Source organism: Candida albicans, chromosome 7 (genome assembly GCF_000182965.3).
Source record: "Candida albicans SC5314 chromosome 7, complete sequence".
NCBI classification, from domain to species: Eukaryota; Fungi; Ascomycota; class Pichiomycetes; order Serinales; family Debaryomycetaceae; genus Candida; species Candida albicans.
Window position 1 is genome coordinate 784,007 of NC_032095.1, and position 25,059 is coordinate 809,065.

The 25,059-nt window shown below is 30.5% G+C and overlaps 8 protein-coding genes across 8 annotated transcripts; 3 read left to right on the forward strand and 5 right to left on the reverse strand. All coding sequences in view use genetic code 12, as the record gives it.

The window, feature by feature from the left end:
• Window positions 1–186: 186 nt before the first annotated feature.
• CAALFM_C703550CA (uncharacterized protein) lies at window positions 187–2,190 on the reverse strand (the record flags this gene model as incomplete). The annotated part of the gene is made up of 1 exon (XM_707047.1): window positions 187–2,190. One exon carries the CDS (start codon window positions 2,188–2,190, stop codon window positions 187–189), a length of 2,004 nt encoding a protein of 667 aa, XP_712140.1.
• A 3,279-nt stretch (window positions 2,191–5,469) lies between these two features.
• On the forward strand, window positions 5,470–6,450 carry CAALFM_C703560WA (uncharacterized protein; the record flags this gene model as incomplete). Its single annotated transcript, XM_707048.1, has 1 exon — window positions 5,470–6,450. The coding sequence occupies one exon, from the start codon at window positions 5,470–5,472 to the stop codon at window positions 6,448–6,450; it is 981 nt and encodes a 326-aa protein (XP_712141.1).
• A 1,590-nt stretch (window positions 6,451–8,040) lies between these two features.
• Window positions 8,041–9,447, forward strand: ARG4 (argininosuccinate lyase; the record flags this gene model as incomplete). Its single annotated transcript, XM_707049.1, has 1 exon — window positions 8,041–9,447. The coding sequence occupies one exon, from the start codon at window positions 8,041–8,043 to the stop codon at window positions 9,445–9,447; it is 1,407 nt and encodes a 468-aa protein (XP_712142.1).
• Window positions 9,448–9,697: 250 nt separating this feature from the next.
• On the reverse strand, window positions 9,698–11,776 carry CAALFM_C703580CA (uncharacterized protein; the record flags this gene model as incomplete). Its single annotated transcript, XM_707050.1, has 1 exon — window positions 9,698–11,776. The coding sequence occupies one exon, from the start codon at window positions 11,774–11,776 to the stop codon at window positions 9,698–9,700; it is 2,079 nt and encodes a 692-aa protein (XP_712143.1).
• Window positions 11,777–12,791: 1,015 nt separating this feature from the next.
• On the reverse strand, window positions 12,792–14,651 carry CAALFM_C703590CA (uncharacterized protein; the record flags this gene model as incomplete). The annotated part of the gene is made up of 1 exon (XM_707051.1): window positions 12,792–14,651. One exon carries the CDS (start codon window positions 14,649–14,651, stop codon window positions 12,792–12,794), a length of 1,860 nt encoding a protein of 619 aa, XP_712144.1.
• A 1,737-nt stretch (window positions 14,652–16,388) lies between these two features.
• Window positions 16,389–18,659, forward strand: MNN26 (Mnn26p; the record flags this gene model as incomplete). Its single annotated transcript, XM_707052.1, has 1 exon — window positions 16,389–18,659. The coding sequence occupies one exon, from the start codon at window positions 16,389–16,391 to the stop codon at window positions 18,657–18,659; it is 2,271 nt and encodes a 756-aa protein (XP_712145.1).
• Window positions 18,660–18,907: 248 nt separating this feature from the next.
• Window positions 18,908–22,339, reverse strand: CAALFM_C703610CA (uncharacterized protein; the record flags this gene model as incomplete). The annotated part of the gene is made up of 1 exon (XM_707053.1): window positions 18,908–22,339. One exon carries the CDS (start codon window positions 22,337–22,339, stop codon window positions 18,908–18,910), a length of 3,432 nt encoding a protein of 1,143 aa, XP_712146.1.
• A 335-nt stretch (window positions 22,340–22,674) lies between these two features.
• CAALFM_C703620CA (uncharacterized protein) lies at window positions 22,675–24,654 on the reverse strand (the record flags this gene model as incomplete). The annotated part of the gene is made up of 1 exon (XM_707054.1): window positions 22,675–24,654. One exon carries the CDS (start codon window positions 24,652–24,654, stop codon window positions 22,675–22,677), a length of 1,980 nt encoding a protein of 659 aa, XP_712147.1.
• Between the last annotated feature and the right edge of the window lie 405 nt (window positions 24,655–25,059).

Sequence of the window (25,059 nt, forward strand, 5' to 3'; positions counted from 1 at the left end):
TTTACCATTTTGTGTTACATTTATTCAGAATAGAATATATCACTCTTCTAAGTTCTTACAGATTCTTCAACATTACACTATGATCAGACTTCTGTGAATCTAAATTCCTAAAATCTACCACTATATATGTTAGTAGCACGTTATTGGTCTACATTGCTAATCATGTTTGGGTTCTTTGTTTCCGATCTACTTGCTTCGCATTGAATTAGTATTGGTGAAATTATTGTGAATGGGATAAACATTAGACGTGCTAAACCTATTATAATTATCCCCAGTATAAAGAAATTTGTAATCATCAAGGTTTATTTGGTATAACTGAGTGTTTCCACCCTCTGCGTGCCCCTGTTGTTGATGTTGGTTTGATCTACTATCTTGATCGCTGGACTTGTCACTAGACGCAACATTCCATGTATGATTTGGTTTGAAAGTTTCAATAAAAAATTTCAAACCACTATTGATTAAATCATCTTTTAAATAATCTGTCTTTTCTTTATCTGTATTGCTTTGTTTGTTGTTATGGGTGTTGATTTGATGGGATAATTGATATTCAAATAACTCAATGAACAATTCAATATAACGTAAATCTGTATAACAAATATCATTGATTATATTGATTAAACAAATCCAAATTTTATTCTTGGGTAATGATTTATAATTTAAATTTAAAATTTTATTAAAGATCTGGAAAATCAAGTTTGAATGGAAATGTTTAACCAATTGGGTTTCATTATTTGTTGACGAAGAAGTTGAAGCTTTTTGATTAAATCTATTAATCATCAACAATGGGCTGATCAAACTGACCATAGATAATTCAAGATAGGATAAGACAATTTTCTCTTGTAATAAATATGATAATGATTTTTGATCAATGTTTTCCGTCTTATCAGCAATACTAACAAGCTGTTGATTGTTGATATATTCAATTGATTTACATTCATCAAGCATCAATTTGTTAATCGAAACCAATATTTGAAATTGAATCATAATCAAACTTTGATAGCAATTATTCTGTTCAATCATTGTAAAAATTTTATCTAATGAAGCCAATTGTGGTGGCTTATTAATATCGTTGTTTTCATTTTTGATGACAAAATCATTTGATTTAGATAAAGGAGGTAATTGAAACGATTTAAAATGTTGAACAGCACAATCAGGCAATTTATCATTAAACTTGTTTTGTAGAATCTGTTGTGTAATTATAAAGTTCAAATAATTCAAACTCATGATAAATGATACTTTGCAATTTAATAGATTAAACTTGGTTATGATGTCAAATTTAGTTGAATTTTGAATGATACCAATACATGATTGTAATTTGTTGATAAACTTATAATTAAATAACCAAGGAATCACAAAATTATTATCAGTCATTTGATAATGATCTAATATTTGTAAAATAAATTTGAGACTGCTATCAAGGTTTAATTCTTGTAAATCATTAGAATCGGGTAAATTTTTTTGGAAATAATATGAAATCAAAGTTGAGTCTGTCAGTTTAAGATATTCCATTATTTTGATAGTGGTTGTAGGTTGATTTAGTTTATTTTGCCAAATTTTGAACAATAAACTAATCCAAATTTTACCATCAGGGTATTCATTCATTAACAATAATAATTTGTTGACATTTTTCATATCATTATTGTACCAATTTTCAACAATAGATTGGAATTGGATAATAAACCTATTAATAAACACAATAAAACCAGTATAGAGTTTCAAATATTCATTTGTTTTATTACTGATGTCATTGTCAAAGCTGAATAGCATAAAATAATCAACATAGTTTAAAATGGTATCAGATTGAAGAATGTGATTTGTTTGACAAAACTGAGTATACGGTAAAGAAGTAAATACTGATAACAAAACATCCACGTTCAACAACGACTGGTAATGAAGATAATACCAAATTAATCGGGCTAAAATGTATATTAACTCAGTGGTGTCTTTTTGTCCATAATTGACATTTAAATTTATAAAATTTAACAATGGAGTGATCAAATCAATTGACGACTTATTGTTCTCATCGTCAGCCACTTTATTAGTATCACCATGATTAGATAATATTGTTAAAACTTTGTAATATAATTGAGCAAATTCATCATAAGTTAGTTGGTCGCGCCCGTTACTTGAAGACAACTTTTCGGATAATTGTAGCAACAATTGTTTTGGCGATAATTTTGTAGTCATCATGAGTTCGTATAGTATTGGCCCAGTCACAATCTGATAATATTATTGTGATAATGATCTATGGTAAATAAAACCAAAAGCATGAGATTAAAGAGAGAGGTAGATAAAGAGTTTGAATATTTATAAAAGAAGAGTTGTGTGTATATGTGCTGTCTGTGTGTATTGCTTCTACAACTGTTTTGCAACCAACCACATCATCATTAATTTTTGGTAATTGACGTGTACAATTGCCAATAAAATATGCCACCTTTAATAGTCCACTCAAGCATATTGCAATACTCTAATGTGGCCAACAAACTCTCCTTAATAGTCAATAAGGCTCACTTAAACAGTTTAATGTGTGATGTGATTTCAAGTGATTGTTTTCAAAATGTCTTGTTATACAACCAGTCAAGTAAATGTAAAGAGTGCATCTATCAATCATAAAGCCTTACCCTGGCTAAGCCAAATATATAGTGTATTCTAACTATTACCATATGAAAACAACATCCTCGGCATGTCTTGCTTCAACTATTAGTAAAAGTCCTGATATATATAAACCGATTCTATGTAATATGTACATATTGCAGGAATTGAAAGGAACAAAGATTTTTCAATACAATAAGAACAATAAGTAATATTTGCTTTTTGTTCTGTGGTTATTGTAGATAACCCTACTGAAGAGACCTCTTACATTTGACACCAATGTAAAACAACAATATTAGGGTGTAGATAAACAATAATAACATTTCCTTAATATAATAAAACAATATCTGGTGTCTATTACAAAGTAAATTGAGGAAAAAGAAATTACTGCGTGTGTGGGATGTTTTTGGGAGCAACACTAAGAATTCTAAAGTTTAATTGAAAGTTTCAACTCACTTTTATTGTGGAGCAATATACGCCACGATATATAAACTTTCCGTGTGTACATGTGTAATGGTCATGCTTTATCAAGAGTGTTAACGGTAACCACTACATACATACAATAGAAACCCACATTTGATGCATAATACGAAAAAGTATAAATGGAGAGAAAGTGAAAAGTGGGGGCGAGAAAATTGATTAAACTTCCTGTAAAGAACTACTACTGAGTGATTAGTTCTCAATTTAGTATGTTTCATCATACAGATTAGACTAAATCTTTAATTTTCAACCCCACCACAACAACAATACTTGGCCACCACCACAAATCAATAAAGTTCATAGATTAACAATTTAACAAAGAGTGCGCAAATTGGACTATGCATGATCTAATTAACAATAGTGGAGCAGTAATATTAAAACAATAGTTGTGTAGATTTAATCAAAGCCAGAAACGCTTACATGATCATTTTTTTCAACTTTAAAATAATTTAAACCATACGTAAAGTATTGTGTTGTATGGTATGTACTGATATGAGCCCATATTTACATCGAGTATGCAAGTTTAGTTGGAGTAAAGTTGCAGGTTACAAAACGTGTAGACGAGAGAGGCAAGAGACAAAATAAAAAATTTGATAACAAGAAACAGAGACATATCGAACAAACAACAAATACCTCGCATAGAAAGGAAGAATGTTACCCTAGAAGTTAAAATCCCTCTCATCATAAAGCTTGTTGTCATTACAAAGAAATCAAAGCCTTCCTTAATATTGTCTCATAATTTTGTTATCTTTTCTAGTAAATAATAATCTGCTGGCAAAATAAAACACAATAATAAAATGAAGTGGGACCGCCATTTATCCTTTTATTGCCTTCAATGTGAACGTCAATTAATTTGATGAAAATAATGGATTAACTAGATCTAAATGAAAGATAGGGGTAATATGAGTTAGTTATGGGTCGATTATAATATTATTACTTCACCAACACTTCTAGAATATCGATCAATTAATTATTCAAAAGCGTGGGTAATTTTATTTTTATTGGGGTGTTTTACTGGCTGCACCCAACAAAAAACAAATAAAGGCACAGTATACGCATCATTTAACACACATTATCATGCATTAATACAAAAGTTAATATTATATTTGGTTTTTTTTTTATAGTCTTTTTTTTGTTTTAGTCTAATTAATCTTATCATTAATTCTTTAGGAGAAATTGTATTCAAATTAAAAATTTTTCATTATTATTAATTATTGTGATTTGATGTTCTTGATAAGTTTTTATTATTGTGGCTGTGAATGTAATAACACCGACACTTACAGTATTAATAATATCAATACTTGTTGGACCTGCAAACTATTTGAATCTAGAGGAGAACTGAATAGAGTATGAGGCAGTCATGTACTTGTAATCTCGGAAACTCTAATTGAAGAAATCTAGAAGTAAATGGTTCCCTCTTTCCTTTTTATTATTTTTAACTTTATATGTATGCGTAATTCTACACCACCACCACAAGTGTATATGTGTGTGTTTCTTTCTTCATTGTTCCATGTAATAATACTCTTTCTCCATTTCTTTTTTGGAATTAGACTGTTGAAATGATCTTTTCTTTTTTCTTTTTTCTCTTTTTATTTTATTTTCCCGTATTTCTCTTGATGTGGTTGATTTATTGAATTTGTCATTATTGTTATTAGTATTGTTCTTGTTCTTTTAGTTGATAGCAAGCGATGTATGACAATAGCATTTTAATTAATGAATAACCTGTCCTATATTATATTGGAGTTGTTTCAACTGTCGATTACTAATATCTATTGTAATTTGTAGCCACCGTTCCAAGTTAATTTGTACAGGAATTGCTCCTCAAACTATTTTTGATTCTTTGTTGTTTTAGAGTTGAACTAATTGTTATTGTAGTAAATTGACTATTGTTGTTGTTGTTGTTGTTGTTGTCGTGCATCATTTACTGTTTCTTTCTTTTTTTTGCATCTTTTGCTTTTAGGGTTTTGTGTAATTTGTTCTCTTTCCTTCTTCTAGATTTTCTTTTATTTTTGTGATTTGAATTTGGATTCCGTTGCCGCCGTGCCGCTCCATCCTCCTCCTCTGCTTCTTCTTTCCTCCCCCCGCCCCTTGCCGCACCTCTACTTGCTTTAATTTACCTATTTTGTCATTTCTCGAGACTACTCCATAAAGATATTTAATACTTATATACATATATATATATAGAGAATTATCTCTGAAACTATATAATTCAATAGATTTGTCGATCTTTTTTTAAAAAATTTATTTATTTATTTACTCTTTATTCTTTTCTGGAAACTTATTTATTTATCAAGAACTATTTAAAACTGATTTATATTCAGTGATTTTCTTCCTTTCACAATCCTTTAAATCATTATCTTCCTAATATCATAGAGTTCACTCCTTTAATATCACAATATGAGTATTCTTATTAATAACGGTAACGATTACCAACTAAACTCATCAGAGACTTTTAATTCCCTAAAATCTTCTCCATCGTCTACTTCATCATTATCATCTATATCCACTTCTTCTTCATCTTCATGTCATAAAAGATCAAAAGCAGTTGATCTCAATAGGAATACTAGTAACAGTCAAAACTCATCAATATCTACAGCACCAACCACAGCTACAGCTGCTAACACTACACCAAGAAAAACATCAATCACCATACCTTCCAAACTTCCAAGTCTGTGGATCCCATTGAGAAATGGTAATATCGACTATTCTCGATACTACAATACTAATCAAGAAGAAGATAACCAAGAACAACAACTACAAGATGGGGAACCATTATCTGCTCCAACCACCAATAATGGTACAACAAAGACTGCAACAGCCAATGCCAATATTATACAAGACTCTTTTGAAACCATACCTTGTTTCAGTTCAACAACCAACACAACAATCACATCATCTCGTTCTAATCCAACCAATTCAACTCCAACTAGCAATGATCCTAGTTTTCCTAAACAAATGATAAATTGGAATCAATTTTTACAAGAGGAAAAAGACATGAACGATAATCTGTCTACAATTAATGACGATGATAAAACATTTTATATGGAACAATTAAACTTAAACGTTGGTCAAACGCCTAATAACAATAATAATAATAATCATGGCGTTTCTGAAACTGAGAATGATTTATTGCCAGGTACTTCAAAATCACTAATAGCAAAATATCATTATCAATTAAATTACGGTGATGAAAATGAGAATGAGACTAATGATGTGAGAGAATATGAATATGGTGGTGGTGAAAGTAGAAAAAGAAAAAGTAGTACTACTAGTGATGATAGAAGACCAAGAAGAGGAGGAGGCGGAGGAGGAAGTAGAACAAGTCAAGTGTTTCGAAACACTTTGAATAAGTTTACTTTTAAACCAAAAATAAAATAAGCTAAAGAAAATTTACAGTAAATTTAATTTGTTGGCATTTTTGGGTTTCGTTTTTGCTTTGTTTGGCTTTAATGAAGAGTAACATACTGGTATGTTTGTATCGTATTATTGTTGTTGTTATAGTGGTAGTAGTAGTAATATATTTAATTTTTTTGAATCGACCGCAATGTAGGAAGAATAATATGTCTAAACTAATTTGATTTGATTTGATTAAAAACGGATACTTGAAAAATTTTTGATTCAAACAGGTCAACCAAATTTCAGGTTAAATTGAAACGTTATTGTTAACTTTTCTTTTCTTTTCTTTTCTTTTCTTTTTCTAGACTATTGGATCATTTGTTCTAGACGTTTAGATGTTTAACTTTTCTTAACGCTTCAGGTTCCTGGATTTGCGCAGCCTTATATATTATATGTTTCACATCCGCCTCATGTTCCTTACGTATTACATAAACTAAATTTCAATTTCCCCTAAATTGATAGTTTTATTAATTGGAAATCCTCGCTTTTCTTTTCTTTTTTCTTTTTTCTTTTCTCTTTATGTTTATACTGATCGGTTGGCTTTATATTGGTGCTTTATGTTTTCAAAATTGGAAATTTTGAAACAATGAATCGATGCTTTCTTTACTGCAAAATTATCAACATTTTTCGATAGTTCGTTATTATTGTTTTGTTGCGAAATGTAGCAATCTATGCTTTACATCCTATGTGGTACTCCGTTTGTTCCTTTCATACATGCAAAACTACAATTGGTATTTCTAACCGATATTATCAATCCTTTTGTATTATCTAATAATGGGAAAAAAAAAAGACAGGAATCACGTCATCGTTGTACATTTTTTACGTGAACTAGAAGACTAATATTCACCTACGCTGTTCTTTGAACTCAAGTTTACAATCATTTTGATAATCGATTGAGATCGGTATGGTATTCTTAAATTGAGATTGCCTCGTAGAGAGGTTAATACTTAGATGTATCATATTTAAAGATTTATAGGAATCACTTTTTGGATGAATATTTTTTCAACAAAAGCTGTTGCGAAAAACTATTAAAATTAAAATGAAAAATGGTCTAACTAAATTAAGATCCTAATAGTAATATCTACTAGAAATATATCAAATCAACAATAAACAAGACCCCTTTAGTAAGATTTTTCAAGAGTAGTCTCAAATAAACCAGAATGAAGGATTGAAGGTTTTATTCAATAAATAATTGGACAGAAAGTTATTGTACAGTTTTAACAACAACAATTTCAAAATTTCAATTTATGACATATTGACCGACATAATTCAGTCATTTCTAATATTCAAATAACAAGACACCTTGTATAAATGAATCCACAATCGTATATGAACAACCAAATTTTATGACTAACTTTGGGTCGTGTACTTTTGACGATTGAGTCATTTTTACCAATTAGGTAATTGAATTTTGTTAATTTGTCATTAACCGCGCTGGCCATCCCAACAATAACAACAATCAATTTAAAAACTTGACAAGGCAAAAAAAAAAAAATTTTATCTTTGAAAAATTTTTCTTCCTTTTCTTCTTCTGTTCTTTACATAACAGCTATCAAGAATAATCAATTAATAATGTCACAACAACAAGATAAACAACCTAGTGAAAATAAATTATGGGGTGGTCGTTTCACCGGTGCCACTGATCCATTGATGGATTTATATAATGCTTCATTACCTTATGATAAAGTTATGTATGATGCTGATTTAACTGGTACTAAAGTATACACACAAGGATTAAACAAATTAGGATTAATTACCACTGAAGAATTGCATTTGATTCATCAAGGATTAGAACAAATCAGACAAGAATGGCATGATAATAAATTCATTATTAAGGCAGGTGATGAGGATATTCATACTGCTAATGAACGTCGATTAGGAGAAATCATTGGGAAAAACATTTCTGGTAAAGTTCACACTGGTAGATCAAGAAATGATCAAGTTGCTACCGATATGAGAATTTTCGTTCGTGAATCATTACTTAATTTAAGTAAAATTTTACATCAATTCATCACGGCAATTCTTGAACGGGCACATAAAGAAATCGATGTATTAATGCCTGGTTATACTCATTTACAAAAAGCTCAACCTATTAGATGGGCACATTGGTTAAGTTCATATGCAACTTATTTCACCGAAGATTATAAACGTTTACAAGAAATTATAACTCGTGTTAACCAATCTCCATTAGGATCTGGTGCTTTAGCAGGTCATCCTTATGGTATTGATCGTGAATTTTTAGCTAAAGGATTAGGATTTGATGGTGTCATTGGGAATTCTTTAACTGCAGTTTCAGATCGTGATTTTGTTGTTGAAAGTTTATTTTGGAGTACATTATTTATGAATCATATTTCTCGATTCTCAGAAGATCTAATTATTTATTCTAGTGGTGAATTTGGGTTCATAAAATTAGCTGATGCTTATTCTACTGGTTCTTCATTGATGCCACAAAAGAAAAACCCTGACTCATTAGAATTATTACGTGGGAAAAGTGGTAGAGTATTTGGTCAATTATCTGGATTTTTAATGTCGATCAAATCTATTCCATCTACTTATAATAAAGATATGCAAGAGGATAAAGAACCATTATTTGATGCATTGACTACAGTGGAACATTCAATTTTAATTGCTACTGGTGTGATTTCTACTTTACTGATTGATAAACAAAATATGGAAAAAGCTTTAACTATGGATATGTTGGCTACTGATTTAGCTGATTATTTAGTTAGAAAAGGAGTTCCATTTAGAGAAACTCATCATATATCTGGTGAATGTGTTAGAAAAGCTGAAGAAGAAAAATTATCTGGAATTGATCAATTATCTTTTGAACAATTTCAACAAATTGATTCTCGTTTTGAAAAAGACGTTATGGAAACTTTTGATTTTGAAGCTAGTGTGGAAAGAAGAGATGCTATTGGTGGTACTGCTAAAAGTGCCGTTTTAAAACAATTAGAAAATTTAAAATCAATTTTAAGTTAATTTATAAATAGTCATATAATAATCACAGTATTGTTTAACTTACATAAAATATAATCAATTAACACAGAGATACCTTGTACTCCAATACTAGTGTTATAATGTTTATAACAGCAGCTTTCAAGAATAAGGAACTAAATAAAAGCTTCTTCCATCACAACACACAACACGTCTATATGCCATAAATACATAACGGTCTTCCTAATAATATCCTAACCATACTTGCAAATGAAAAATACATCAAATTCAGTCATTAGTTTTTTTTCCTCTTGTTATTATCATCCTCATCATCACTATATTCCTCATCCAGATAAAACACACTTCCATTGTAAAGATCGTCTGAATCATAATCGGAGACTACCTCTTCATTTTCTGAAGATTTGGATTTTTCGAAATAAGGATCAAAATCACGATATACAGCTTCCAAACGATAAGAATGATTAGATATTTTCAATAGAGAATCATTGAGTCTGTTGAGCTCTAATGAGAGTCCTTTGATTGCTTTCAATACTTTCCTCACATCAATAATATTCACATTCAAGTTTCCTGTAGCCTCTACTCTTAGATTTGCGTTCTGATTCTTCTCCTCAAGCATTGAAACCAAAAATGGTGATATCAAACGAAGGTTACATTGACGTACGTTTAAAACCTCCAAAGATAATACTGGCAATTTGACAGAATTTACATTTCTCAATTGATTTCCCATTAGTGACAACTGTCGTAAATTATTCAATCTTTTAAATGAAGCAGGTAGTTCATGGATTCCCATTTCCATTAAAGTTAAATTTTTAACACTAACTGGAAATAGATCTACATTTAACTTCTTGATATTACCTCCACGAATATAAATTACTTCAAGTCTGGATTCTTTTAAATTCAACAACTCCAATGTGTGATAATCTATACTAAAATTTTTGAAAGCAAAATCACCTAATACCAAGGGCCATTTAATTTTTCGGATAAAAGGACCCATTTTCCCCTGTTTGTTTGCAATCAACTGCAACCGCGTTAGACTATTCGGCAAATGATACATAAATTCCGGGCTGTCAAAACTTAAATAATCAGCTTCTAATATTAATTCTCCAGCCAAATGAGGAATTTTGAAGCTGCTATCAAATCTAAGTGTGGATGTCTCAATGTGAACATATTGCAAATTCTCTCCTAAATGAAAGTAACCATCATTAAAGGATAGGTCCACAAGTTCTAATCGCGTCAATTTTGCTGGAAACACTAGGGTCCTCAAATCAACATTCATATTTCCAATATTTTTGATCAGTAACAGTTTCAAATTGGAAGGAATAGTCAACCTTGAACAACTGACATCACACGAAACTGGAAAGCCTTTTCCAATGTACTCAAAACTTTCTAGCTCATTAAATGAACATTCTTCAAATAAACCAACTGGATAAACACAATATTTCAAACGAAGACGCTTCAATCTTTGGAACTGCTTCAACCCATTGAAATTGGACATTTTAAAACACCCTGTTAAGTCGAGAATTTTTAAATTAGGAGCAATTATTCCGGTTTCATCAAAAGATTGAATATTTTTCAACTGAAGCTGTAAATACTCTAACCTGACTAATTCTGGGGACACAAAATTCGCAGAATCCAATGAAGTTGTGATACATAATTTTTGCAAATTTGGAGGCAAAGTCACTTGAATCGTGAAGTTGAAATCAATACGTAAGTCTTCTAAGTCAGGTGAAAAAGTATATGTTTGACTTTCCCTAGTATTAGAATACATTTCCATGTCCAACTTTTTTACACCAGGAATCACATAACTGTTCAATGTGGTATGAAATAATCGAATGCTTGTGGCAACAGAGGGTAATGTAGCTGGGTCCCAGAGACCATTCAATTGCATAGAATCAAACCTAAGATTAGTATTGAAAAATAAATTGAGCAATGCTTCTGCTTTTATACCTTCACACTGAGAAAGAGTACCATTAATACTCAGAGTTTCCTTTAAAAGCCTAGGGAAAGTATCCAAAACATCCCTAAATACAAATTTGTCGTCCATATGAATTGCTCTCGGGTATACATTCCATTGAGCAATGCCTTTCTTCAAATTATTAAGTTCAATTTTGAACCGATTGCAGTCACATTCGGAGTAGCCAACATGGGGTGTTTCACTTCCTTTGTGTCTTTTTCTTTCAGTAATATTTACATCTAATAAAATTATAAAAGCCACTTCTTTTTGAATGGGTTGAAAATACAATAATTGTGGTAACATACATTTTGGCAAATAACCAATAATTATGACAATGATTTCGGAGGGAAGTTTGGATATATCCCGAAAAAAATCAACGTCAGTAGTAACTATTGTCATGGTAGTGATTGTAATTAGTAATTGGGAAATTTCAATAAAATAATAGGGGATCTTGGTAGTTAGCACTAATAGAGTGGTTACTGGTGTTTTGACGAATTTGTGATTAAGACCCTTTTGAAGTTTTAAACTAATAGATAGATCTCAAAATAAAGATATGATTTGATATAGTTTCATCATATTTGCTAATGTCAGTATTAAAGAAAAATAACCATTTAATGTAGATATGTTAATTGTAGAACATTCTGTGAGTAGACTTATTGCAAGTTATCTATGCCATTGGTAAGAAGAAGAATGGAATTATCATATGAAACAGAAAGAGACGTTTGTAATGTTGAAATCCTTACATGTTGAGCGAGCGCTTAAACACACATAAAAACTCTCTGTAAAGAATAATCTCGAGAGGCACAAAGTCCAGACAAAAAGAATTATGTCCTGACGCAGCAATTGTCAATGCAGTCGTTCACCAGTTAACTTACGATAATTTATTACATAGTGATCTTTATTGGGATTTTCATTAGTAATCAATGCTTTTGACTCAGGTTGAACCATTATTCATGAATGGTTACACATTTAACTCCTTTTACCAGTGATAATATGCACCTTAAATGGTTTCAAGTATATAGTACTTTCATTTCTCTAATTAAACCTTGAATAAAGTAGTTTATGTGCAAAATAGAACGGATGTGTGTCCACAAATTCTTATTACACTTACTCTAAGTTTTAGTTACCCTAAAATGTCGTAGGCAATTACTTGCAGTCATTGTGCATCATTTGTAAGATGTTGAGTAATTGTCTAGATGTCGCACTTGACCTGATCATCCTGTATACGCGGTAATGTTGGTTGAGTGTGTGACACACGCCGTCATCGTAACAGAACAACTTATTTTTACAATTTGGAGAGCCCTATTAGCTATAAATAATATTGTCTATTAAATATGTAGATATATATATTATACTTTTTGATTCATTTTGATGATAAACAAAAATATACCAAAAATAAAAACGCTGTTGCGTCTTATACATGATTGTGATGATTTTCAGTATTGGTTCTTTTTCTTGCATCATCACAGAGTTTATTAAAATCAACAGTCAATGCATAATAACTTTGAACTGAACCAATAATTGTTAATGCCACAGTACTACCGATCCAAAGACCATGTAAAGAACCTTTCCAAGGTGAATAAAATGAAAGATATACTGATAATGGTAATCCCACAACATAATAAGAGAACAAATTGACAATCCCACCAATTTTTGTTTGACCTTGACCTCTTAAACAACCAGCAGAATTAGCATTCATGGCATCTGATATTTGCATAAGAGCAATTAACCACATGACATTGGTGACAGCACTAATAACTTTTTCATCATTAGTGAAAGCTTTAGCAATTTGGGTTTGGAATATAAATAATACCAAAAAATTGAATACTGAAATGAAGAGACCAAATAAAAGTGCAACTTTTGTAGTAATTTTAGCGGCATCACCTAATCCGGCACCCAAAAAGTTGGCAATTCTGGTTGATGAAGCAATCCCAATAGCAAATGGTACTTGATAAGTTAAAGCTGCCATTGTTGTACCGACAGATTGTGCAGCAAGAGCAATAGTACCTAAATAAGATGCCATTAAAGTTAAGATTTCAAATGCTAAGAATTCTGCTTCCAACATAATTAATCCTGGAATAGCTAAAACAATCAATTTTTTCCAATCATGGAAAGCATCTTTAATACTGAAGCCACCCCAACATTCCATTGGATGCAATCCCAGTGGAGTATCTTCAGGTTTAACATAAAATACCGTTAATATAATTAACCCAGAAAACATAATCCAATAATTTATGGCTACAGCAATTGGGGCACCCAAATAACCGATATGTTTAACAAATAATAAATTCATAATTAAATTAGAAGGGGCAGCAATTAATAACACATAAGTAGAAATATGATAAATCCCTTGAGCTTGTAAAAATCTTTTACCACATTCAAATAAAATATAAGCTGGCATACCAAATGTAAGATATTTTAAATAAACAGCTGATAATTTAGCTGTTTCCTTATCAGGAAGAATTAAACAAATTAAATCGTACCCGAAAAATATCCAAATAATGAAAATAGGTAACATAATAACTGAAATTAATGCAGTACATTTTTGAAGATATGACCCAACTAATTTATATTTTTTGGCTCCAAAAGCTTGTGGACAAAGTGTATCTAAAGCAGTAGCAATACCTTGAATGGTAGCATACCCGGTAATATTAGCCGTCATGGCCCCCATTGAAACTGCTGCTAATTCAGTCGCACCTAAATGACCAACACTGAAAACTGATACTGTTGATAAAGAATTTTGTAAAAGAAAAGTTAAAACTAATGGGATTGATGATTTAATTAAATTTTTCAACTCAATTGTTGATGTAGTTGATTGAATTTCTTTATTAATAATAGCATTTTCAAACGTATCCCTGATAATGTTGTCTTCTTGATCTTCTTCTTCCTGAGCAACAGCTTCATCTTGAATTGCATTAGTAGAACCATTGGTTTCAGGAATAGGAATATGATTATCTTTTAATAATTCACGTTCTTCTTCAATCAATTCATGATTGATAACACTCAGTTTCCTTCTAATTTTTTTCTTATTATATAATAATGTTGAAGGAGAATTACCAAAACTATCAGGTAACAATGGTTGAGTTTCATTATTATTATCTGCTTCTTCATCTTCATTGTCAAATGTATTGTTATGGCCGTTGTCCTTTGTAGGAATGAAATCTGAAGGTAAATATAACCCTCCTTTACCTACTGATCCATAAACAATTGATGCTCTTCTTTTAGTATTAGAATGAGTGAATTGATGAGTTCTATCTGGATGTGATGATGACATGATAGATATGTTGGTGGGTGTATGAGTTTTAAATGAATGAAAATAAAAATATACAACTAAAAAGTTAAAAAGTTAAAAATTAATAAACGATGGATGCGTTAATGGCAGTGATGGTAGTAGTTTTAATAAAGAAGAAGAAGAATAAAGATATAAAAGAAAAAGTTTGTTGAAAATAGGGTTGATGAGTTTTTAATTATGAAAATGAAATAAGAAAAAGGGGAAGACCAAGACGATGAAGAAGAAGAAGACGAAGAGGAGGAGGAGGAGGAGAGTTACAAAGAAAAAAAAAGAAATTCAAAAAAAATAAATTACTTTGGCAATGTATATACAGGAAATATTCAATATGTGAAATTGCAAATAAATTGATATAATTACACCAAGAAGAATCTTTGAATTGCTTCTACTACTATAAGAATAGTAATTAATCTAATAACATTAGATACAATCACATATATAGTTTAAGCTGTTAATATAAATGTGAGTTTAAGAACCTTGTTGCTTTCTGGACTTGAAATGTGGCCTGTATTTTTTTTTTCTTGTTTCGTTTGTATGTGATGTCCATACAATCAAGTTTCACCACATGTTTATACGCATCTTCAGGATAATACACTCCTTTTTATTCTATGCAATGATTGACTCAATCAATGCGATAGTCATATTTTGTTAGTTAATTAGTTTATTCCATATTGGTGGGGTGTCATAAATTTTTGTGGAGCTACCAATTACAAGTCGTGCTTGTGTAATAATTTTTCTCCTTGATGTGATGAAACAAAGGAAATTTTTCAGCCCTATTAAGAACGAACGAACAAGCTAGTTGATCAAGCCACTTGTGTGTGAATTCTTTATGAACACAAAGTTGTATACGTTCTCTCTCCGTTATATCCGTATTCAAGATCTATCCTAGAGATACATGCTGGTCTGCTAACTTTACCTCCTATGTTTAGGAGAATAGTTAAGTACAAGATAAAGAACTCATCGATCGTGGATCTGCCCCTATACACTCGGAAACAAATATAAGCAGAATTTACTGTTGACGCAGTAGTACGATACAGAATATATTTCTGAATAATATCTATCTGAAATTATAACCAACCGTTTACCATCACAAAAGAACACACTCAAGTAATGAACTTTGTTGTTGATACAAACTACGAGTTGTTTTCTAAAAATAACCTCCAAAACAACAACATCAATACTGTAGAATACATACAATAAGAATATCAAGATTGCTGACATTACTAAATTTCATGCAATAGACATTATTATTGATTTATGTATGTGGTGTTTAAATAACCAGAATGAGATTAGATTAGATTATACGTGTGTGTGTATTTTGCGTGTACTACACAAAACTGCAATTTCTTGTACAAAAATTTTTTTTCTCTCTCTGTCTTTGTTGTTGTTGTTGGTTGTTGGTTGTTGGTTGTTCTATTTATTAAAACTTGAATTGATCTTTTATTATTTAAATCTTTTATTTCCTTTTCTTTCCCTTCCTTCCTTCCTTCCTTTCTTCTTGTTGTTGATATTATAATTTCAACTTATTATTCTTAATTTGTTAGAATATTGAAATAATCTTTCATATATTTTATCATCATCTTCTATTTTGAGGGAGGTTTTTGTTTTTGATTTCCAAAAAAAAAAATAGAGCAACTACTCGATTCACCTCAGTCCAAATAATTTATTTTCTTTCACCCCCCAAAAAAGATCTACAAACAAACGAACACCCTACAAGCCACGATGAGTTTGAGAAGACTATCACCACTGCATCTCATATTGGGGACTCTTGTATTGGGAGTAATAATTTTTAATCTTTATGTATTGACTTCCACTCATGAAGACATCAAGAAAGTTAAAGGTCCAACATATCATACTAGTGATAATACTAAAATACAATCACATATAAGTAATTATGATAGTGAAGAATATGTTGATAGATTAACTGCTGAAATAGAAGATGCTAAAAAGGAAGAATTAATTAGTGAAATACGTAAAAAACTTGAAATTCAAGAAAAACCAGGAGTGATACAAAAATTGAAAACTGAATTAAGAATGAAATATATAGATGATATTAAAAATCACTTGAAACAAGAAATAACTGAACAATATAGTAATGAGATTTTTAAACAATATGCCTTTTCATTTGAGATTTATTCGAAAAAAGTTGATGAATATGCTTTACAACTTGAAAATTCATTAAAACCAGCGTCATGTTTAGCTATCTTACAACAAGCAGAAAAAGACACAGACCTGATTCCTGATTTGGAAAATTATTTAACCAAAGCAAATGATAAATATTTCAAACGTCAAGAATATTGGAGATACCTATTGAAAGATATTTTATTAAATAATAAACCTAAATGTGAACCATTGACTAAAGAAGAAAAAGGTGAAAAACTTAATCCAACTTATCAATGGGATGCCAGGATTATATCAGAACAATATTTATTGGGAAGCAAATTAACTATCCCTGGTGAAAAATTTAGAGCTCTTCGTAGTGCACATGATCAAGTTGTTAAACAATTGAAATCATTACCTGACCCTCCATCACAATTCATATCGGGTCACGGTATTGTTGTTAATGGTGGTGGTAACATGATAGGATCAGCATTAACTGCAATTGCCAATATGAGAGAACGTGGATCTCAATTACCTGTTGAATTAATTCTTGACACCAAACAGGAATATGATAAACAAATTTGTGAAGAGTTATTACCAAAGAAATTAAACGGGAAATGTGTTATTGTTGAAGAACAAGTGGGTAAAGAAGTATTTGATATTATTAATGAAAAATTTTCCAGGAAAATCATGGGATTATTAGTCAGTAGTTTTGACCATATTATTGCTATGGATGCTGATAATCTTGCGATTAAAAATGTTGATAATTTATTATTTACTGAACCTTATTTATCGACGAAAATGATTTTATGGCCGGATTTATGGGTTAAATTAACTAGTCCATTATACTATAAAATTGCCAGAATTGAACCAGGAGAAATTGTTGATAGATTTGGGATCCCCAATGATGCATCATTTGCTGAATATATCACCAAAGATAAACAACTGGAAGTTCATTATCATGATCTTGATAATTTACCTAGTACAATTTCTGTGGAAACCGGACAAATGGTTTTCTCAAAACGTGAACATTTGAAAAGTTTATTATTAGCATTATATTATAATATCAATGGCAAAGATTTTTATATTGATTTACTTTATCAAGGTGCTTATGGTGAAGGTGATAGAGAAACTATTGTTCCGGCATTACATGTAATGAATGAACGTTATAGTTTAACCAATCATAAAGTTCATATTTTGGGGTATGATGCCCCTAATGGGAAATATTCCGAAACTACATTAGGACAAACTGATCCAAGAGATGGGTTTGAATTTTATCAAGATTGGAGGAAATTTTTAACCAGTCGGAAATTAGATACCAGATTAAATCCATTCCAATCTGGTGGATATACATCAGATTTAATGAAACAATTTCATGATTATAAACGACAAATTTATCAAGATAAACAATATGAGGATGAAGCTGCAGTTCATCGAATGATTACTTATAAATTACCCTCGATTCTATTTTTACATTGTAATCATCCGAAAATTGACCCTCTCAAGAATTCTAAAGAGGCTGATGCAGAATTTGGAGTATATTCAAGAAGAAATATGGGATTACCTGATAAAGTGGAAAAGTTATTAGAAGGTAAAGATTGGGAATTAAGATTTCATACCATATCTCAATGGGTTGCATGTGAAGCCATTAGTAAATCTTCATTATATTGGGAAAAAATTGCTGGGAAATCACAACAACAAGTTTGTGAATCAGTTGGTAAATATATTGAATTTTTGAAAAAAGATACTTTTGATAATGAAGCAACAAAATTGACAATATTAAATCAACTAGGGGAAAAACTGCAACCAAAACAACCAGAAATCAACAACAACAACAACAATAATAATAATGATGATGATAATGGTAAGAACAAACAAGGTGCTGCATCATAAAGGGAGTTGAAAGATATTTCCATGAATCTTTTACTAGATCAAGCTATATCATTGATGTTTATATATATATACATAGAGAAGTATCAACTTCAAGTTGTTGTTTTTTACGTTTCATAGATTTTAGATAGAAGTAAAAACAACAAAAACAATTATTATTAGAAAATTTCCCATACAATGGACTGGAGTTATTCTAAACGAAAAATTCTGTTATACATTATTATACAAAAATCTAATTAAATCAACATTATCTAATCTGATTCATTTCCTTCCCCCTCAGAACCACTATACTCTTCCCCTTCCTCTTCTTCTTCCTCAGAATATTCTTCTGATCCAATATCTTCGACATTTATATTATACCCTTGTTTATTAAAAAACCCTGCCACAGTTTCAATTTTATCTGTTGGTAAACTTGTAAAAATTGTTGAATGATTAGCATCAAATAATTTAATAAAATATTTTTTCAATATATATATAATTTCATCTTGATAATTACCATTATTTTTAAATTTATGTAATTTTTTAATGAAAAATTCAATATAATTTGGTCCACGATTCTTAAAAATATTATCACTAATTTTAGCAACGGCAGTATTATATTGATTATTATTATGATTATTAATCAATTCATTAATTAAGGAATTAATAGCATTGCTTATACTTAATTCATCAACCAATAATTCACCATTGATATATTGTTCAATTATGGTTTTAGCTTTACACCAAGATTGAATACAATCTGAACCTCGATAAATAACAAAACTTAAATATCCAGTTTCAATATTACGGTTCATATGAACTCCATAAGCTAACCCGGCACCTCTAATTGCTTTCCAAAATGGTCCTTCCATAACAGTTAAAAGTTCTGTGGCAAGAGCAATTCGGAAAATATCTTCATCAAGATAATTACCATGAGGAATTTTGGTTATACTTGTTAAATGAGTAGAATCAGCACTAGGGATATTAACAACAAATGCTTCTCCATGACAGGATTCACCTAATGATGATCGATATTGATAAGATTTGGGTAAATCTTTGAATGGGATAATTTTGGAAGAAGTTTTAGTAGTGGTAGGTCGTGGTGGTGGAGGGTTTATAAATCGATTCCAACTACTCACTGGATTTTTTAATTTAGTAACATCACCTAAAATTATCACTTTAATATTATCCAATTGAAATAATTGTTGCTTAAATTTATTTAAATCTTTTTCAATTTCTTCAAATCCATTATCTTGATTGTCAATTTTTTCTAATAAATTCTTATAAAATGACTCAGTGTATATCGAATCTTGAGCTTTTCTCAATGAGTTTTCATTAAATAAATGACGACATTGTGATGAATGCATCATTAATTCATCATTACGTTTCTTTTCAGGTAATGAATTGATTATTTTTTCAATAATTATTCTAATACGATTCATCTCGAATTTAACATGATTAGTTATATTATATAACCAATTAATGGCTTTTTGATAATTTTTAATTTCGAATTTAATTTTAACAGTTATTAACTCTAAAAATTGATCATCAAATCCATTATCCAATTGATGTTCAATTAAATCTCTATTAATATCAGCAATAACTTTCTCATAAGGAATATATTCAACACTACCATCTTCTTTAGGTATTTCTATTGACAAGGAAAAAATTTCTTCCATTACTGACATATAACTTAAAAGATTGCCATCGATTGTTTTCGATGACATTACTAATTGAATAGTAACAAATTGTGATTTGAAATGTTCAAAATGAATAAACAATGGGAAATCAGTTGTTGGTGTATCTTTTTGTAATAATTTACTAATATCATCATTATCAATATACTGATTAGTTGAATTATCAACTATTCCGTTTTTAATGTTCCCTGCCTTGTATGACTTTGTATGAATAAACGAAATTTTCAGTGGGTCTGGAGCAGGGAATTGTGTTATTAATTCATCAGGGATTGGTTTATCGTTGATTTTTTGGGCAGCTTCTAATTTCAATTGTAAATCTGCCAATTTTGCTTCACCATACTTGGTTTTAATATCTTCTAAAATTTGTTTATTTTGTAATTTCATTGATTCATTCAATTTTGATGATGGTTTACCCAAAATTGTTGCTGATTTATTTTGAACGAAAAAAGTATCAATTAATTGGCTCCATTGTTCCAGTGTCCAATCCATTAAAATTTCAAATTCTTTTAAATCTTTAGTCCATTTAGATAAATCTGATCCATCAGTGGCACCATAAATAAATTCTAATGTGGCCATTTCAGAAAAAAGTGAAGCAGAATTTTCAACATTAGCAATAAATTTCAATTTCTGTTGTTCTATTATTTGTTTCATATATTCTAATTCAATTTTATTAGGGGTGGTTTGCTCTTTAAGTAATTGTTTAATTTTAGTATCTAATTCTTGTAAATTTTCCGTGGGGACACCGCCAAAATTGAAATTTAATGCGGTACGGTAAAAGTCATCAGTATCGTAGTAGACTTCAGTGGCTAATGGATGTTCAATTTCAATCAAATTTTTATTGAAAATTGAAATAGGACTATCAGAGAAATATGCACCCACCATATCAACGGCAAGATTAGTTAATGTATCATTACACACTGGTCCAATCCAAGAAATTGATAGTTCACCAATGGTTTCATCATTTTCCGGAAATTCAACTTCTTTAACAATTACTTCCTCGAGTGGCTCATCATGTTTAGAATCAACAAATGGTCGTTTAAAAGTCCCCATATTGGTTGATGAAGGCAATTCATTGTCAAATTCGGTCATAATCTCTAATAATTCATCTTGATCAATTGATCCAGTAATTATAACACACAAGTTCTCTGGTCTATACATTGATTTATGAAATTCACGGATTTTGTCACTAGTTAAATGACGTAATTCTGACATTAACCCACCAGTTTCTGAAGAATACCCTGAATTCTTATCATATAAAGTTTCTTGCATCTTTTTGTATAGAATAAACCATGATTGATTTTCCATCCCTTGCATTTCACTAAATACAACTCCTTTTTCTTCTCCTTTACCATCAATATGATAAACTTCAGTTAAACATGCTTCATCCGTTAATGTTGGATTAATTAAATGATCAAGATATATCGGTAATAATGTTTTGAAACCTTCCCAACCAGCAGTTCTCAAAGTATACACGGTTTGATCTACTGCTGTCCAAGCATTTGTTGATGAATATAATCTATTACCTAAATTATCCAATAATCCTTTATAAGGAAACTTTTTTGATCCCATGAATATTAAATGTTCCAAAGTATGTGGTGCACCAGAACTATCAAAAATTTCTGTAGCAACAGCAAAATATCCATTAACTATGGGAGATGGTTGATTAATATAAGTTAATTGTAATCCAGTTCTTTGAGATTTCCATTTGGTGATATGAGTGGGAGCATAATCAACTTCAAATGAAGTTTGTTTAATAAATGGTGAATTAAATTTCGTCATTGTAATATGAGTAACTCCATCCAACAATTTCTTTCCTATTAAGCGATTGAATAATGAAATTATGGGCGACTGGCAATGGTGGTGGATAGTGGTTATTAATATAAGAAATCTTTTATTTAGGGTTGTAAAAAAAAATTTTCCCAGCCAAAGAAAAAAAAAACAAGAATAAAGAAGCAACCAAATTGTAAGAATGCAAATGAAATTTTGGGGCGGAAATTCTCTATGCATATTCTTTTAGTGTGGTCTAACTAATTAAATTCAAACATTCCCAAAGCAGGAGGCAACAATGAATAATGGATAATGAATAATGAATAAATGACAATAACAAGAGTTGATTCTTAACAAGAGAATATTCAATAGCTTAAATTTTATTTAGTTGTTATTTACGGAACTTGTAGGAACGTAAATCAGTTCCAAAAATTCTCTACTGTAACGTTTTTTTTTTTCGTCTAAATTATTCAACCAAATAAAGACAAAATTAAAGAATGTAAGAGCTCTATTTACTGTTTATACTTATATTGCTTAAAACTATAAACTTATAAATAACAACCCCCCCACCTTCTCTACTTAATATCCTCTTCTGCTTCTTCAAACATTTTAAATACTTCACTGATATCTTGTTTCATTGTCTTGGTCAATTCCACTAAATCATCACCAGATTGATTGTACATTATACAATTAGCAAACATCAACATAATATCTCTTTCTAATTCTTTCACTGATTGATATAATGGTGGTTCATTTTTAGATTTTACTGCTTTCATAATATTTTTCAAATCTCGAGGTTCACGAACCACATTATAATAATCGGGTGCATCTTTAACACTTACAGGTTGAAGAAATGGTGAAGAAAATCGATGTTCTTGAATGGAATTAAGTAAATTGATAGCAATGTTTTGGAATCGTTTATGCTGCTGAGCTGGAACAGGCAATGGAGAACGAGAACGAGCACGTTTACGAGATGCTGAAGATGAAGTAGATGGCGGTGGTGGTGGTGATGGTACATCATCGTGAGATTTCTCAGGTGATTCTTGTGAGCCTTGATCATCACTAATTTTTGGTGACTGTTTGACTTCTGGTGTTGCTTCTTTTGAACTGTCACTTCCCGGTATAGCTTCAATATCAGCATCCAGTTCATGTTTTAATGGAATTTCTTCTATAGATGGAGATTCTTCTTCAGGTGAAGATGGTTGATGAGCATCTTCTTCTTTGTTAGTTTCTTCTTCGGTCTTTCCAGTTTCTTCCACTTTTTCATCAGATTCATCTTGTTCAGTTCTTCCGATTTCCCTTTCCTCATCCTTGTCTTCTTGCTCTTGTTCTGACTCCTTGGTTTTCAGGATTTCCTCTTCCTTATCTTCTTCAATTATTACGCTCTCCTTGTTCTTCTCATCATTTTCTTCAATACTCTCTATCGGCTTTTCGGCTTCCTCATCTGTCTGTTTTTCTTCCAAAGCAACTTCATCTTGTTTACTCTCATCTGATGGTACTTCCACTCCATTTTCATTTTCTGCAACTTTCTCTTCATCCAGTGGTTCAGTAGTAGATTCTAGTGTTTTTGGTTGCTCTTCCACACCAGCACTTTCTTCCTCGCCCTCATCGGACATTTCTTGATCTTGATCTTGATTGATTTCCTCCTCAACTTTCTCAGATGTTTTATCATCAATTGGTTTTTGAGGCTCATCAATATCCATCTTGTCAGTATCTGTATTAGACAACTCTTTAGATTCTTCTAGATCTTGCTCCTCATTCTTTTGATCTTCAGAAGATTCCATTGTTTGATCTTCATCAACAACTTTCTCTTCACTTTTCTCTTTCGTTACCAATAGGGATGTGGACTCATTTGGACTAGGTTTCTCGGACACAGTAGAATCTTTGTTATCACTATTTTGAGGTTTTGGTTGAACTTTCGTTGGTTCAGGTACGTTTGAAATAGGTTTACTTTCCTTTATTGTATCTACCTTATTCTCTGCAACGTTGACTTTCAAAGTATTTGTAGAATTTGGTGGTTGCGCTTTCACTTGTGGTGGTACTACTACCTCTTGCTTTTCATTTGGTGTTGCTGATTGTTGTTGCAATGTTGGAATTGTTTCTTTGGGTGCATTTCCCTGTAGTGACACCCCGCCTTTCTCTTTTCTTAATTTCTTTTGTTCTAATTCATATAAATCTTTAGCACTTTTCAATAAATACTTAGCATATCGTAAAGTTGAAGTAGCAACAATATTTTTCAAATAATTCTCATAGGCATGAGGTAGTACATCAATAATTACATGATCTTGGGTCACAGTAACAAATTTATGATATAAAGTCTTTGTGATTATAAATGAAAGTAATTTAATATCTATTTGAGGGAAGTGAATATCAATATTAGGGAATTTCGTAGTATATTCTTGAGTAAGATTATTCAAATCAAGAATGAATTTGTTTACTGGGAATAATGCCTTACAATCCTTATAATCACCTTTGTATTCACTGATACATTTATTTATTACTGAACCAACTAGTATAATCAGTAAATCTGGATTGATCTTTACTTGTTCTGACATAGAAAAAAATGAAGCTGTTGATGGATTAGAATTGATTATGTCTATGTTTTTGGATTGTTTTGTTTTGATCTTTTTTTTTTCTTTCAATCCTCAACCCAAGCAAAAAAAAAAATTTCAACAAATAATTGAAACATGGGGGGGGGACATTATTCATCACCAATAAAAAAGCTACAATAGAATTGAAATTTCTATGTATAAATTTGTTTATATTTATAAATACGATATGATAAATAATATATGTTTATGTACAGATATTTTTGAATAACCGAAAATTAATAAATAAAAATCATAACTGAATAAAAAATGATTGGTGTCTATATCAACAAATTTCAACCAAATACTTTGTATTCCTATTCTTATTTTTATTCATATAGTTTTCATTTTATTTTATTCTTTTGTTTTTAG